The sequence below is a fragment of the Epinephelus fuscoguttatus genome, linkage group LG17 (assembly GCF_011397635.1).
Source record: "Epinephelus fuscoguttatus linkage group LG17, E.fuscoguttatus.final_Chr_v1".
NCBI classification, from domain to species: Eukaryota; Metazoa; Chordata; class Actinopteri; order Perciformes; family Serranidae; genus Epinephelus; species Epinephelus fuscoguttatus.
The window spans coordinates 40,468,925-40,483,684 of NC_064768.1; the positions used below are offsets into that span (position 1 = coordinate 40,468,925).

General features: G+C 44.5%; 1 protein-coding gene across 1 annotated transcript in view; it reads left to right on the forward strand.

The window, feature by feature from the left end:
* Window positions 1-7,255: 7,255 nt before the first annotated feature.
* Window positions 7,256-14,760, forward strand: part of trim71 (tripartite motif containing 71, E3 ubiquitin protein ligase) — a 41,754-nt gene continuing 34,249 nt past the window's right edge. The window contains exon 1 of the mRNA XM_049602017.1: window positions 7,256-8,001. Within this exon, the coding sequence (XP_049457974.1) occupies window positions 7,267-8,001 (735 nt within the window). The 5' untranslated portion in view covers window positions 7,256-7,266. The remainder of the gene's footprint in view (window positions 8,002-14,760) is intronic.

Sequence of the window (14,760 nt, forward strand, 5' to 3'; positions counted from 1 at the left end):
AGGGTCATGGGAGGATGCCAATGAAGCAATATTACATCAATTGGCCAAAGGGGGGCGCTATAGCAACCCATTGAAATGTCAAACTTTGAATGGGCATATCTCATGCCCCGTATGTGGTAGAGACATGAAACTTTGCACAGAGATGCCTCTCCTCATGAGGAACACATTTGCCTCAAGAACCCATAACTTCCGCTTATATAGATTTTCCGCCATTTTGAATTTTTTGAAAAACACTTCAAATGGATCTCTTCCTAGGAAGTTTGAGCGATCTGCATGAAACTGGGTGAACATAATCTAGGGACCAATATCTAAAGTTCCCTCTTGGCAAAAGTTGGAAAACTTCCTAAAACTGAGCTTCTATAAGGCAATGAATATTGCAGAGGGCGTGGCTCATCACATAAAGGTGTAGAACATCTCAAGGGTTTCACCCATCACCACGCAACTTTGTAGGCATATGAGCACACATAATCTGAGGGACCCTCCATTATTGAGCCCATCAAACAAAATGGGGGCGCTAGAGAGCTCATTTCTTATCTAGGCCTAACCGCCATATGGATTTTTACTAAACTTGGTAGATATGTAGAACAGGACGCCTCAAGGTGACTGGAGAAATTTAACTCTAATTGGCAACTGGGTGGCGCTATAACAACAGAAAAATGCTTCAAAATGGCTAAAATGCGACCGATGGCTGTGGCTCCCCCTGTGGACCAATGTTGGTGTTGTTTCTAATGTTTGGTATGACTAAGTCATGGTATGGTATGCTGTACATAATCACGGAAACTGTCAGTGTGTCATTCTGTCAGTCAGTCATTCTGTCTGTCCCACGTTTTTCTACTCACTGACGTGGTCAATCTATGTGAAACTGCACATAGGCATTGAGGACTGGCATAGGTAGAAGGTGACACAGCTACCAGTGGCTATGGACTAGTTATTACTGTATTTATGTTTTGTATATTTAGTATGATTTATTATTTTTAATCAGTGGCTTGAGGAAGCTGAGACGGGGTGGAGTGCATGTATTGTCTCGACACAAAGACTTGACAGTGGACAACTTCAGCATACATATTACCCAGCAGTCATCACAGCATATCATAAAATATCGAAGAAAGAAATGAATCATTTAATCGAGTAGTTTTTGTATTTATAGATTTTATAGAATACATAGAAAAACACAGGTTTGTTTAAGATGGCTGACAGTTTTAAAAAATAAAGTAAAAAAAAATGGCATCATTTTGAAATTAATATTTTTTTTTGTCATTTATCTTTGAACAGGTTTGTTTCCAAGTTTACAATCTGAATAATTTGTAAGGGCCCGCTCTCTCTACAGGCCCCTCCACCCCAGGGGCCCAGTACAAACACACTGCCTGCTCTGTCTTTATTTACACTCCTGCCTCGTATTATTATTTACTCAGTCGGTCCTTCTCTCTCCTGTCTCTTCTTCATCGGCTATAAATAAACACACACACTGAGACAAATACACACGGGTGCCTCATGTAACAACCCCCAGCAGAGCTACAGCAACAAGCGCCGGTTTGCATATTTATAACAGCAAGAGAACTGTTTGATATTTTTTGTTTGTCTCGTTTTTTCCATATTTGTGTTTCCGTCTGCTCCATGTATGTACTGTGTGTCACCACCTTAGTTTTCTTTTGGTGCTCCTTTTGCATGTATAAAAGATCAATGTAAAAGAGAGCCAGACAGGTCCAGCAGAGGTCACTTTGAGCTGCTTTCATCTGCTTTATGGTGTGTATTACTTCAGACACACGTTTGTAGCAGCTTCAGTTTAATCCAACACAACTTGGCCATTTTTATATTTAAAACAAAATTGAAATGATCCTTTGGCTCAGATGCATTTTCTAATTTCATACATATTTAACTCAAATAAAGAGGTTGACACCAGCTGTCTCAGTGTGGGGGTGTTACAGAGCAGCTGAACCAGCAGGGGGCGGCACTGAGCTGTGCTGACCTGAAATGTAAACCGTTATTAACTGAAGATGAATAAGTGATTAAAGAGGTGTTAAAAATGTGGCTGCTGAAAGTAAAATAAAGTAGATCCAGGTCACTGAAGTGAATCTGCAAAGCTCCTTTTAGATGATATTCATATTTTGTCCAGCTGATGGTCACTTTCCAAAATAAGAGTCCACAAAGAGGATTATAATAAAGCCAATCACCCAGATGCTGAACATTGATCTCTGTACCAGGGGCAGCTGGAACTGATTCACAATCACTGGACTGATCTCTCTGAAGTTTCACTGACTTCCTGTTTGACTGTGACCATTAATTTTTTAGCAGTGTATTTGGCTTCAGGCCTGTCCATGAAACACAACAACTGTACAACTGTGAGCTGATCAGAGACAGTGAAGACCTCACAGCTGACCACTTTTTCCACAGATGATAAGACGACTAGAGAAGTGAAGATAACACAAGAAACACTGACTCTATTATTATAAACTGACAGTTTCCCCTTCGCTGCCATCATTCAGTGCTGAAGCAGCGTGCAGCTGTATGTTGGGACACACTGTGGAGACGAATGTCTTCACAGATCTGAACTGGCAGCAGCTACATTACAGTGTGTTAAAAACCAGTCATGAGATGTTTATCTAGAGCTTATAAATACTGAATAGGAGGACGTGAAGCAAAGAGTTTCCCTGCACCATTCAGTCATATGACATGCTGTAAATAACAGAAGTGTGTGTGTGTGTGTGTGTGTGTGTGTGTGTGTGTCAGAGATAATACCAACACAGGACTGTTGTGTGATTTTTCTTGTTGTTCAGAGCAGTGCCGTCTGTGTCGTGCTCCAGGCGTTAGTCTGTGTCATCTGAGGCCCGACAGATCTGTCTTATGAAAGAATTCATTCTTCAGACTTCTAGAACAGAAACAGACTCTGCAGCCAGCGTCAGACGGACTCACCAGTTTCCTGCAGCAGCTGTATGAAGAGCTGCTGTGGGAAACACACTGAGCTATGGATTAATCCTCAGGGAGGAATTTTTTCTCACTTTGACATATCAACATAACGTCTGGCGTATTTTCATCCTCCTCGCTCACTTTGATCACCTCGTGAGGATGCTGTAAATCAGCTCGCCGTCTCATCGCTTGTGACCTGTGTCAAATTAGCTGAGCTGAGTGCCTCCTGTGACCTGAGGTTAATAACCTGACCCCACAGATCTGACTTCCTTCACTACATTTGTCAGCATTGTCCTCTGCATGATGTAAATAACATGACGCAGTGGCGTACAGTACAAAGCACCCCAGACGTCCCTCTCCCCAGCAACACTTCCCAGCTCCTCCTGGAGGACTCCGAGGTGTTCCCAGGCCAGATGAGATATATAATCCCTCCAGTGTGTTCTGGGTCTGCCCCAGGGCCTCCTACCAGTGGGACGTGCCCGAGACACCTCTAACAGGAGGCGCCCAGGAGGATCCTGATCAGATGTTGAACCACCTCAACACAAAGGAGCAGCGGCTCTACTCCGAGCTCCCTCCAGATGTCTGACAACTGTCAACTATAAAGTCTGAGTGTTTGCGCTCATGTAGGAGAGATGGTGGGGCCCTCTGCATGTCTGTGCCCAGGGGCCCAGTGTCTCATTATCCGCCCATGGCCTAATGGAAGTAAATCATTTCTCTGATGCACCACTCAGACAACATGTGGTCCTACGGTGGAGTGAACAGCGGTCTGTGAAGCACAGAGTTGGCTGGTTAGAGTCCTGGGATATGGAGGAGTATTGATCTGCTGCCTGTCTCTACGTTCCTCCATCTGAAACAGAGGTGGGATCAGAAACACGGGAGAGGATGGTGAAACTGGAAGAATCCATCGTAAAACCAGGGCTGGGATCACCTGTTTAACTTCAGAGGGGATTAATATTAATCTCCTCTCTCTGTATTCCCTTTGGTTGGAACCAGTGTTTGTGTATATATGAGTGGCCTCTGAATGAGAGCCTTACAGTGGTCCTAGAGGGAAAAATCAGGGATTCACCAGTCTGTGGGATTCATCCTCTTGGAACCATGAATATCTGGATCAGGTTTTGCTCCAGTCCATCTGGTACATGTTCAGATACTTAACTGTTACCTGCTGGTGGTACTACATGAGTTGTCAATGCATCATGAGAGTCATTAGAATTGATCCCCTGAGTACATACACATGTTTACATCTCCATCAATATTTGAGTGTTGTACATTCCCACTTATCTTTTTTGTGTGCAGCCTACTTAACCAAGATAATCATCTTTATTTGCACTAACTGGAAAACTGATGAAGAGGGATGTTTGTATAGTAAACATGTCTGTTTACATCCTTCCTGTAAATATCCTGAGGCCTTGTTGGTGCCAACACCATCCGGTTTTCCTTATCTCAAGCTGTGGTGTTTAAAGCAGTTTTTAGCCGGGGGCAAATAACCACACTTTAAAATGATATATGTCAAATCTTCATCAACAGCACAGAAAACACAAACAAAGAAGTTAATAAGACAAACAGCATCAGCTGTTTTTCCTTTTTATTATTTATTCAACCTAAACCTCCTGGCTTCTTTTTTTAGTTTACTTTAGTTTATGTATTTGCACATACATGTGTAGAGGAGACGGGAGAATATACATTAAAAGTTAAAACATTGTGCAGGAGAGGTGAGGCGCCAAAACGACTCATGAAGACACCTCCCCTATTAAATATCAACAATCATACATTAAAAGAAAAAGATAAAAGATTGCAGAATTCAACAAAAGTTCCAGACGAAGACATAAAATAAAATTGTTGGAAATGTACAATTTACAATTATAGCTGCTGCGCAGTGATGGGTCGGGTCCGGGCATTTTTAGGCAATTCTGCGCAACAAGCAGAAGAATTGGAAGACATTTAGCAACACAATCTGCCTTTTGCATCAGCTGAGGCTTGAACTCACAACCTCTGAGATTAAGAATCAAGTTCTATCTCACTGAGCTAATTAGTCAGTGACAATTCATGTGTAGCTTCACAAACTGACTAAGCCAGACGTGCAGGTTTAGCAGCCGTCCATGCATGGAAAAGCAGATTTCAAACCACTGTAAAAAATTCAGTACTCGAAGATTCATTTAGCAAGAATTTGCATGTACATGTTTACAGTACTGTTTACAGTCAAACATTTTGATGCACTGTAGGCTCAATTTTTGATAAATCAAAACTCTGAGAAACAGTTTGTGTAGGACAGTCTGAAGATGCTCTGTAGCAAGTTTGGTGTCAATTGAGCACAAATTGTGGGAGGAGATAGGTTTAAGAAGTTTTTGAAAAAAACAGAGTGATGAACTTCATCATTTTTAATAGGTTTAAATGCACAAAAGTTTCTTCAGTATTGGGGCTACAGTTTGATGAAAGTTGTGAAGTTGTAGCACGTATGGTTGATTTGTGATGAATTTTCAAAGTTTTGAACTTTAGACGCTTGCTGTAGCGCCACCATCAGGACTATTGGCTTGAGTTTACAGCTGAGGATATCTGGCATGAGACTGGACCTTTGTGCAAAGTTTGGTGAGTTTTCACCCATGGGAAGAATGATTTCCTCGGAAGAAGAAGAAGAAGAAGAAGAAGAAGAAGAATACCTAGAGACGGTCCTCTGTATTTCAGTTACGGAAAAAGAAGAAATGACCCAAAAAATCAACCAGAATTATTATTATTATTATTATTATTATTATTATTGTTTGCCCCTAGTTTTTTTTTTTTAAATTTTCCTAATTTTCTTAAACTATTTTTTTTTTTGCAATTTATCAGACATTTCTTACCAAGTTGTTCGCTGCCTTTTTTCCCACTAAATTTTTAAAATAATTTTCTAAATCTAATTTATTGTATTTAATCTTATTTAATTTAATTTAATTTAATTTAATTTATTTTTGCAATGTGTGGGACATTTCTTACCAAGTCGCTCACTGCCTTTTCCCCTGTTTTTTAAAAACAATAATTTTCTTAATGTATTTATTGTATTTCAGTTAATTTTATTACAAGTTGTGGGATATTTCCTAAATAATTTTCTTTATTTATTTTATTCTATTCTATTTTATATTTTTGCAGGTTAAGGGACACGTCTTACCAAGTGGCTCGCTGCCTTTTCTGCCATGTGTTTAAAGAAATCGGACCATTAAATATTCTCAGCGTTCAAATGTTTAAATACCTGCGAACATTTATGGGAAAATAAACTTGTCACTAAATGTTCTGACGCCAGAGCACTGTTTGCGCGCGCGTGCACGCCTGACCACACTCCCTTTTTTTTCGGGCACGAGCGTTTGACGCACGCCCCTCTCTCCTCCCTAGGGCGGAAGTGGGTCCATTTTTCCCTCAGTCGGATCAGCGCAGCTCGAGGAGCTGCAGCCGGAGCAGCACGCACGCACGAGAGCGCACACCTTCTGTTTACGTTAAGGTGAATCCACCCGTGGGTCAACAACGGCGACAACACGCGAGGACAGGACGTGACTCGGCTCCACGCGGTGTTCGGACCGAGTTTCTCCCGGTGATAGGGGCCGTGTCTCCGCGCTGCCTGCCGCTGGGACACGGAGCGCATTCCTCCACGCAGGGAGCGGAGCAGCCGCGGGGAGCTGGAGGCGGCCTCTCACCCACTCAGGATCCTCACACACGTCCCGGCGGATGTGTGGGCTCCAGCGGAGACTCTCAGCCACACTATGAGAGTGTTGCTTGGATGAATAATTCACGGTCCCGCGGTCCCAGGCGCGCGCTGCGACTCCAACCAAGCGACCGCTGGCTGCGCCCGACGCCGCCTGAATGGGCCCCGATGGTGGACTAGAGAGCAAAGACACGACGACGACTCGGGCCTAAAGTGGAGAGCAGAGAATAAAGCTCAGCTTAAATTCACTGAGACTGATCCGGGGCCAGTTGAGCAGCGCGGAGCTCTGTAGTCATGTTGCCGAGGCGGTGGGGGAGGAGAGACCGAGCCTCCAGTACTTCGACGCCGATCCAGTGTCGCTCCAGTCTCGGCTTTATTTTATGAGTCACTCTCACATCCCGCTGGTGCTCTGTGGCAGAGTGACGCGGACGCTTCACCCCGAGACGCCTTACACGAGCATTTGTGTTTTTGTTACCTCACAAACAGACCTGGCTCCCTCCGAGTGTCTGCACCAGGTCCCAGTTATATAAGACACCGAGTCGATGAGCACCGTGTTCACTGCTGAGCTGACGTTATTACCTCATGAATCTACCTCAAACACAACTTTATTCTCTACACGTCACAGCGGGCCGATGTGTCCCAGAGTACATACCTCAGTAGTTGTAAAGTGAGCCTGTGTTCCAGTAGCGCTGCAGATGGCTTCGTTTCCAGACTCGGACCTGCAGACCTGCCCGCTCTGCAAGGAGCTGTGCGGCTCCTCTGCTCCTATTTCCTCCAGCTCTTCTACCTCTTCATCTTCCTCACATACCTCGTCCTCCTCCAGCCAGACCACCAGGAGGCTCCACGTCCTGCCGTGCCTGCACGCCTTCTGCAGGCAGTGCCTGGAGGGCCAGCGCAGTCCCGGGGACCCGCTGAAGCTGCGGTGCCCCACCTGCGACCAGAAGGTGTGCATCTCCGAGGCCGGAGTGGACTCCCTGCCTTCCTCCAACTTCCTCTTCAGCAACCTGCTGGACGTGGTGGTGAGCTCCGAGGAGCAGATCCAGAACAAGAACGGCCACCACCACCACCGGGGAGGCCTGGGCGGAGGCTCCTCCGGCTTCCATCACCCCCACACAGGCCTGCTGCACCCCAACTTGGGGGAGCCTCAGTGCAGCTCCTGCGATGAGGAGAACCCCGCCACCTCCCACTGCCTTGACTGCCAGGAGTACCTGTGTGACAACTGTGTGCGGGCGCACCAGAGGGTGCGGCTGACCAAGGACCACTTCATCGAGCGCCTGGGGGAGAACCTCCACCTGGGCCGCATCAACGTCAACAGCAACCCGGGCCAGCCGGGGGTGTCGGTGTCCCTCGCCCAGTCCCTGCAGAACAACTTCGCCCTGCTGTCTCTGTTCCAGGACCACATGAGCTTCTGCCAGCACCACGACAATGAGGTGAGGAGCATGATGACACCGCTGCACCTGTGTGTGTGTGTGTGTGTGTGTGTGTGTGTGTGTGTGTGTGTGTGTGTGTGTGTGTTCAGACATATGAATCACACATGAATGGGGAATGTGTGCATGTCCTGCAGAAACACTCAACATCTCCATCTTATTATCTATTTTTGACAGATTCTGGTGTGTGTTGACACCGTGTAATAACATATTCATCGCATACACACACACACACACACACACACACACACACTCCTACAGTGTAATAGCATTATGTGTGTAGTATAGGAGCAAACTGGGGGCCATATGGCCTCAGGTTCAAAGGGAGCTGAGTGGCTCTTCACCTACTTCCCTGGAGACCAACAGGCACGTGTGCTGAGCTGGATTTGCACACACACACACACACACACACACACACACACACACACATGGACTCTGTGTGCACACACACACACTTATAAGCATAGACACATGCAGAGTCTGGTTAATCTGTACCACACCATCCATTCAGTGCAGAGAGGCCCCTGTAGCAACGGCACACATGTTTCTGTGACTGTTAGAAGTCCTATCCGTGGACATATTATGGAGATCTAGGTTTTCTCTGATAATGGGAAAGACAAGTTGGAACTCGGGGCCCACAGGGCTTTTTTTCGGACCATGTGATCTGGGTAAACTACAAAGGCCTGTAAAACAGGAAACCAGCTTTTCTTGGTTTAGTCATATGGTCAGGAAGAATAACAAATAGCGTTGGTAGGGGGTCCTGGAATGTCATCTCTGCACCACTTCTGGTTTTTGTTGAGGAGCTGCTGCTGCAGAGTAAACGTCTTTCCCACATGAGCATGAATAAGAAATCAATTCTGTTCTAGGTAGATTATTGAAAAGGTCTGTAGGAGTGGGCAGAAATCACCGTATATCCACATGCACTCAAACAGTGATGTACTTTTGCAAAAGTTAACTTTCTCCTGTAAGTGTTAAACAGACTGAGGTAACACATCAATCTCTCTCTGTACAGTAACATGTGCACGCCTTACTGCCTGTCAGACAGTGAAACACTTGAGACGCAGCAGGACGCCTTCATTGTTAACTGAACCTTGAAAAACATGGTGGCACCGCCCACTGCGACTCAGAGACTCATAATGTGTCCAGTGGTGCAACATGGGAAAGTGAAGGGAAGTTTGATGTTGTGAAAATGTCCTCTGGAGACAATTTCTGGTCCACCGTGTGATTGTCCTGAGAAAGTGACGCACATGTTGTTTTCTGCTCCATAAAAGAATTTCAAACCAATTTGTTGTGAGGAAAAATAGCTCTCAACAGCGTCCATAATTTTCATGATATAACTCAGTGGTTTTTAAACTTTAGTGCCCAAGACACATCAAAGGGCGAGCCAAAATCTCAAGGCACACCTGTATTCATATCTGAGCACAACAGCTTCTGTAATGTGTGTTGTCATTCGTATCATGCTGAGACAGTAAAAAGAAAAATAAGACCGGTAGCTTCATGATTCTGTCTGACAGTCTTCTCTCTTATCTTATGGTGGTAGGTCGTCTTCACTGGGGCTTTGTTGTAATTTGCTCTGAACAGTAAAGTGTTCCATCGTCCCAGTCACAACTTTCTCCTTTCAAATGTTATCATCAGTCACACTGGCTGCCAATCAGGACCTTCGATGTGTCACACACTGATAATTCCCATTAGGGTTAGGTTACATTTTTAGCTAGAGTTTGCCTCTTTACTAGGAAACTAGTCCATAGCCATTGGTAGCTGTGTCACCTACCTATGCCAGTCCTCAATGCCTATGTGCAGTTTCACATAGATTGACCACGTCAGTGAGTAGAAAAATGTGGGACAGACAGAATGACTGACTGACAGTTTCCGTGATTATGTACAGCATACCATACCATGACTTAGTCATACCAAACATTAGAAACAACACCAACATTGGTCCACAGGGGGAGCCACAGCGATCGGTCGCATTTTAGCCATTTGGAAGCATTTTTCTGTTGTTATAGCGCCACCCAGTTGCCAATTAGAGTTAAATTTCTCCAGTCACCTTGAGGCGTCCTGTTCTACATATCTACCAAGTTTAGTAAAAATCCATATGGCGGTTAGGCCTAGATAAGAAATGAGCTCTCTAGCGCCCCCATTTTGTTTGATGGGCTCAATAATGGAGGGGTCCCCTCAGATTATGTGTGGTCATATGCCTACAAAGTTGCGTGGTGAAACCCTTGAGATGTTCTACACCTTTATGTGATGAGCCACGCCCTCCGCAATATTCATTGCCTTATAGAAGCTCAGTTTTAGGAAGTTTTCCAACTTTTGCCAAGAGGGAACTTTAGATATTGGTCACTAGATTATGTTCACCCAGTTTCATGCAGATCGCTCAAACTTCCTAGGAAGAGATCCATTTGAAGTGTTTTTCAAAAAATTCAAAATGGTGGAAAATCTATATAAGCGGAAGTTATGGGTTCTTGAGGCAAATGTGTTCCTCATGAGGAGAGGCATCTCTGTGCAAAGTTTCATGTCTCTACCACATACGGGGCATGAGATATGCCCATTCAAAGTTTGACATTTCAATGGGTTGCTATAGCGCCCCCCTTTGGCCAATTGATGTAATATTGCTTCATTGGCATCCTCCCATGACCCTCTACCACTGTGCCAAATTTCACATGGATTGACCAAGTCAGTGAGGAGAAAAACGTGGAACACACACACATATACAGTTTTCTTCATTATATAGTAAGATGCATGTGCACAACACACTGATGCAGTCAGTTAAGTTCATTCGTAACTTGTTGTACAGGCCCAGTTGAATATTGCAGTAATAATGTGTGGTATCTCATTATCATGGTACACCATTTGAGATCCACTGATATGATTTTAATAAGCTGCAGAGACTTGTATAAGAAAAACAGAGTTATATAGTGTTTGTTAAAATGTGCTGAGTGTAAACTGCATCAGTAACGGTAAATAAGTAATTCTGTGTGCGGGTTTCAAAACATTAAAGGGACATTTTGTAGATTTCTTAATAAACTTAATACCTTCCTGCTCAAATTGCACCGTTCTGCAGATTTTAGCTGGTTTCTGGCCCATTGCTCCAACTACAGACACACACACACACACACACACACACACACACACACACACACACACAGAGTCTATAGGGGCGGATGAAGAGAATATTATAATAATGCAAATGTTAATATATGAACTGACGAGCTGTTTGTTTACAGCTTACAGTGAATAAATCCAGTTTAACGGTGCTGTGCTAACAGTTAAATTTAATGGGATTAGTGATGTGTGTCTGTACCTGCAGAGCTCCAGACTGTTTACTCACATTTCGAGGCAACAGAGCAGCAGTGACTTGCAAATAGTTTTAATATATGAACCGGAGAGCTTTTAGTTTGTTTCCTGTTTTTCCAGCTCACAATGAATTAATCATCATGTTTACAGTTGCAGCAGCAGTTTAACTTTGTGCTAACTGCTGATGTCTGACTTCACAGCAGAAACATCAACACTTCGGCCAAGATGAGCTTCAAAATAAAAGCACCAGTGGCTCCACTCTGATTTATTTAATTTTAACAATACTTTATTTAACTTTATGCTAACTGTAGTTAAATACTTAGAGATGTCAAAATATTGTGATATATATTGTGTATCGCGATATAGCCTAAAAATATTGCGCTGTTATTTTTGAGCCATGTTGCCTAGCGCCACTGTGGCTGGCAACCATTTTGTTTGCTGTGTCAAAACGGACAAGCTCGCGATATGTCACCCACCATTGGTCCGGTGTGGTGCAATGCATTCTGGTAGTTGTAGGTAATTTGAGTAAAAGCAAACGCTGCAGCCCCTTTTCCTGTTTTCTCTGATCATGTCGCACCAACTTCAAAAGTATTTGCATCTTCCTACTGCACAAAGAAACTAGTTTGATTTCCTGCCGTGAAATACTTCTTTAAGAGCCTCGTCACATTTCCAATTAACTTTTTGTCTTGACCCCCCCACCCCCACCCCCACCCTCCGTCCACTGCCAGTAAATAGGTGAGCACAGTTTTCCAGTAAGGGCTTCATTTCCCAGTAATGCCTCACAGTGCTTCAGCCCTGGGGGAGGGAATGACACAGGAGAAGGCTGGTCTCTCTCCACCTATGAGCGCTGAGCGAGCACAGTCAATGTCCATCTCCCAGCTCCACATCCATCATGTGTCAGACTCCAGTCTCTCTGTTGCAAAGACCAGTGTCAGCCTGTTCGCACTTTTCAGGATTTTCATATGTGGTGACGATGTGTCAAGTGAACATTCTGTCAATTGTTTATTTTTTGTTCTGTTAAACTCTAGTTTGTGTAGATGTACTCAATGCACAAGTTTCCATTTCCTAGTGTGTGCTCACATGTCGACAATTTCTGTAACTTTCTGAAACCATCTATCCGTCACTCACACCCACTTCAGCTGTGCGGAGGCGAGAAAGAACTTCTCTCTCCAGCTTTCTTTGTTTCATCGGTTACACAACTATTTCTCTCACATTTCACATGAACAAGAGAGTGCAACACTGAGTTTCTTCCAGGAGAGAAAATATGAACCGTTTTATTTAAAGCATAAATTGTGTCTCTGCGTCTCTTCGTGATGGCTGGTTTTTCACTCCGCACTCCAGAGCGAGGCTGTTCAGAACAACTTTGATTTCCGACGCGGTCAGACGACACGTCCTGTGACCCAGTTCTGATTGAATGTACCCCAACTCCTTCGAGCCTGCTGCTTCATTCAGAAAGTGGAGTTAGAGTGCTCCATGAGTGTTGAAAGTGTTAGTTTAAAGTTCATATCGTAACTGTGGTGTGAGCTGTGAGAGAAGTTTCTGCAAAGCTCCAACAGCATATCTCTGTCATCTAGTTCATGGGCATTTCTTCAGTGTTGTTTTCCCTCTCTGAAAAACAGAGTACTGACTTGTTATTTCCTCTCACGCAACACCAGAACATGCATGCATGTCTGCAGTCAGCTTGCCATCAGCTGTGGCCTTTGCTGTGTGTTCAAGTGCAGCTCTTAACAGAAGACACAAGGGTCACTTTGTCTGGGCTTCATCTTTGATGCAGCTGTGGTGTGGTGTTGTCACGATACTGGAATTTCTGTCTTTGGTACAGTGCCTTTAAAAATAGTGATATTAGATGCAATTTTTGATACCAAACTAATTGAGGGCTGACGTTTTGCAGGAAATCATGGTGCCATGTTTGATAGTATTTAATGTTTTGAACAACATGTCACATCCTGTTTTTATCACCTCAAAGAAGCATTGCTAAAATAAGAGATTGAGAAACTGTTGCATGTGCTTTTATACCTTCGTGTGTAATTAGTGTCAGAGTCCTCATGAGACGACTGCACAGTGTTGGTCAGGGAGCAGAGTTTCCTCCAGGAGCTGGGTTGGTCCCCTCTGCAGTGTTATGTGAGCCTGCCAAGGAATTTATCCTCTCCCAGGAGATCAGCGGTGACTGTTCACGCCTAAACAACAGAACGTTTTTGTTAGTGAGGTTATTGTGGAACCGTTCACTCCCTTGGGTCTAAAACATGGACTGTAAAAACAATGGAGGCAGCTACCATGACGTCACCCGTTGTTTTGTGGACTGCCGTTTTGAAGTCTTTGGCGGTCGCTGTCTTGTTTTTTTTGAGCTGAAGTGATGTGTTTGGATGAGAAGGTTGAGCTTTGGAGGAGCAAGAGTTGGATCTGACTCACGAGCCCGTTTCACTGTCTCGTCGTTCTGTATAAAGACCCAGACACACCAAGCTGACGTCGGAGAACTGGCGGCAGCGAGAGCCCCCGCTGTGCCCCTGCGTTGCACTGAGGTGTTCCAGCTTTACGGCCCTGCTATTGATCAGTACATGATGGAGCCATGTTTAACATCATCAGCGACACCTGTGCAGATCCTGCTGTTATGTGTCACAATGTCTGCTGAAAAAGGAAGGGAAAACACGGACGACAATACTTTGACTCAGCGTGTCACAGTAACAGGAAGTAAGAAGTTCATACTAAGACGAGAGGCGGAGCTGTCGCTTCAGCTGCACTTGGTGCCTTCCTCAACGTCATGTAGGTGTTCTTCCTCTGGCATTTAACGGCAGACTTTGTTTTATTCTGAAAAATAAATGTATTTTTGCTCTCATCCACTGCCCGACCGCGTCGACTTCATTTTTACTTGTGCCAGTGAATTTATAGGTGTATATATTTTCACCCGTTACACAGCTTTTCCTGGGTTACCTGTCGGGTACCTGACCTGGTGCAGGACTCCGTTCAGTACAGAATTTTGGCATCGACTTGGTACCACAGTATTGCTTTTCATGACATCAGTAGCTTGGACAGGGAGGGACACGCACCTCATGTTTAACCTCATCAGCTGTAAAGGAGAGACGGAGGTCATGTGTCTTCGTTCTTACCGATGCCGTGGAGTGAATATCACATTTATTTGCTTTGGCTTGAGTTTTCTCTTAGCTCTGTGCTCATGGACACATCGGTAATATTGAGTTATCCCATTGTTCATGAACACTCTGCAACTGAAGATCATTTGGGAGTATAAAGTAGCGGATATTGTAAAAGCTCATTGATTCCCAGATGCTGGAAAGAGAGAGATTGAGAGAGAAATGAAGGTTTCAGTTGGAAGATAAGACTGTGAGGCGGCGAGGGGAGTCGGCCACCCCCTGATAAGAATATAGTGCACACATGAGTGAGTATGTTGGCCTACTTCAGCAGCGTATACACTCATCTGAAGCCCTGGCGGTCAGAGAGGGTCCTACGTAG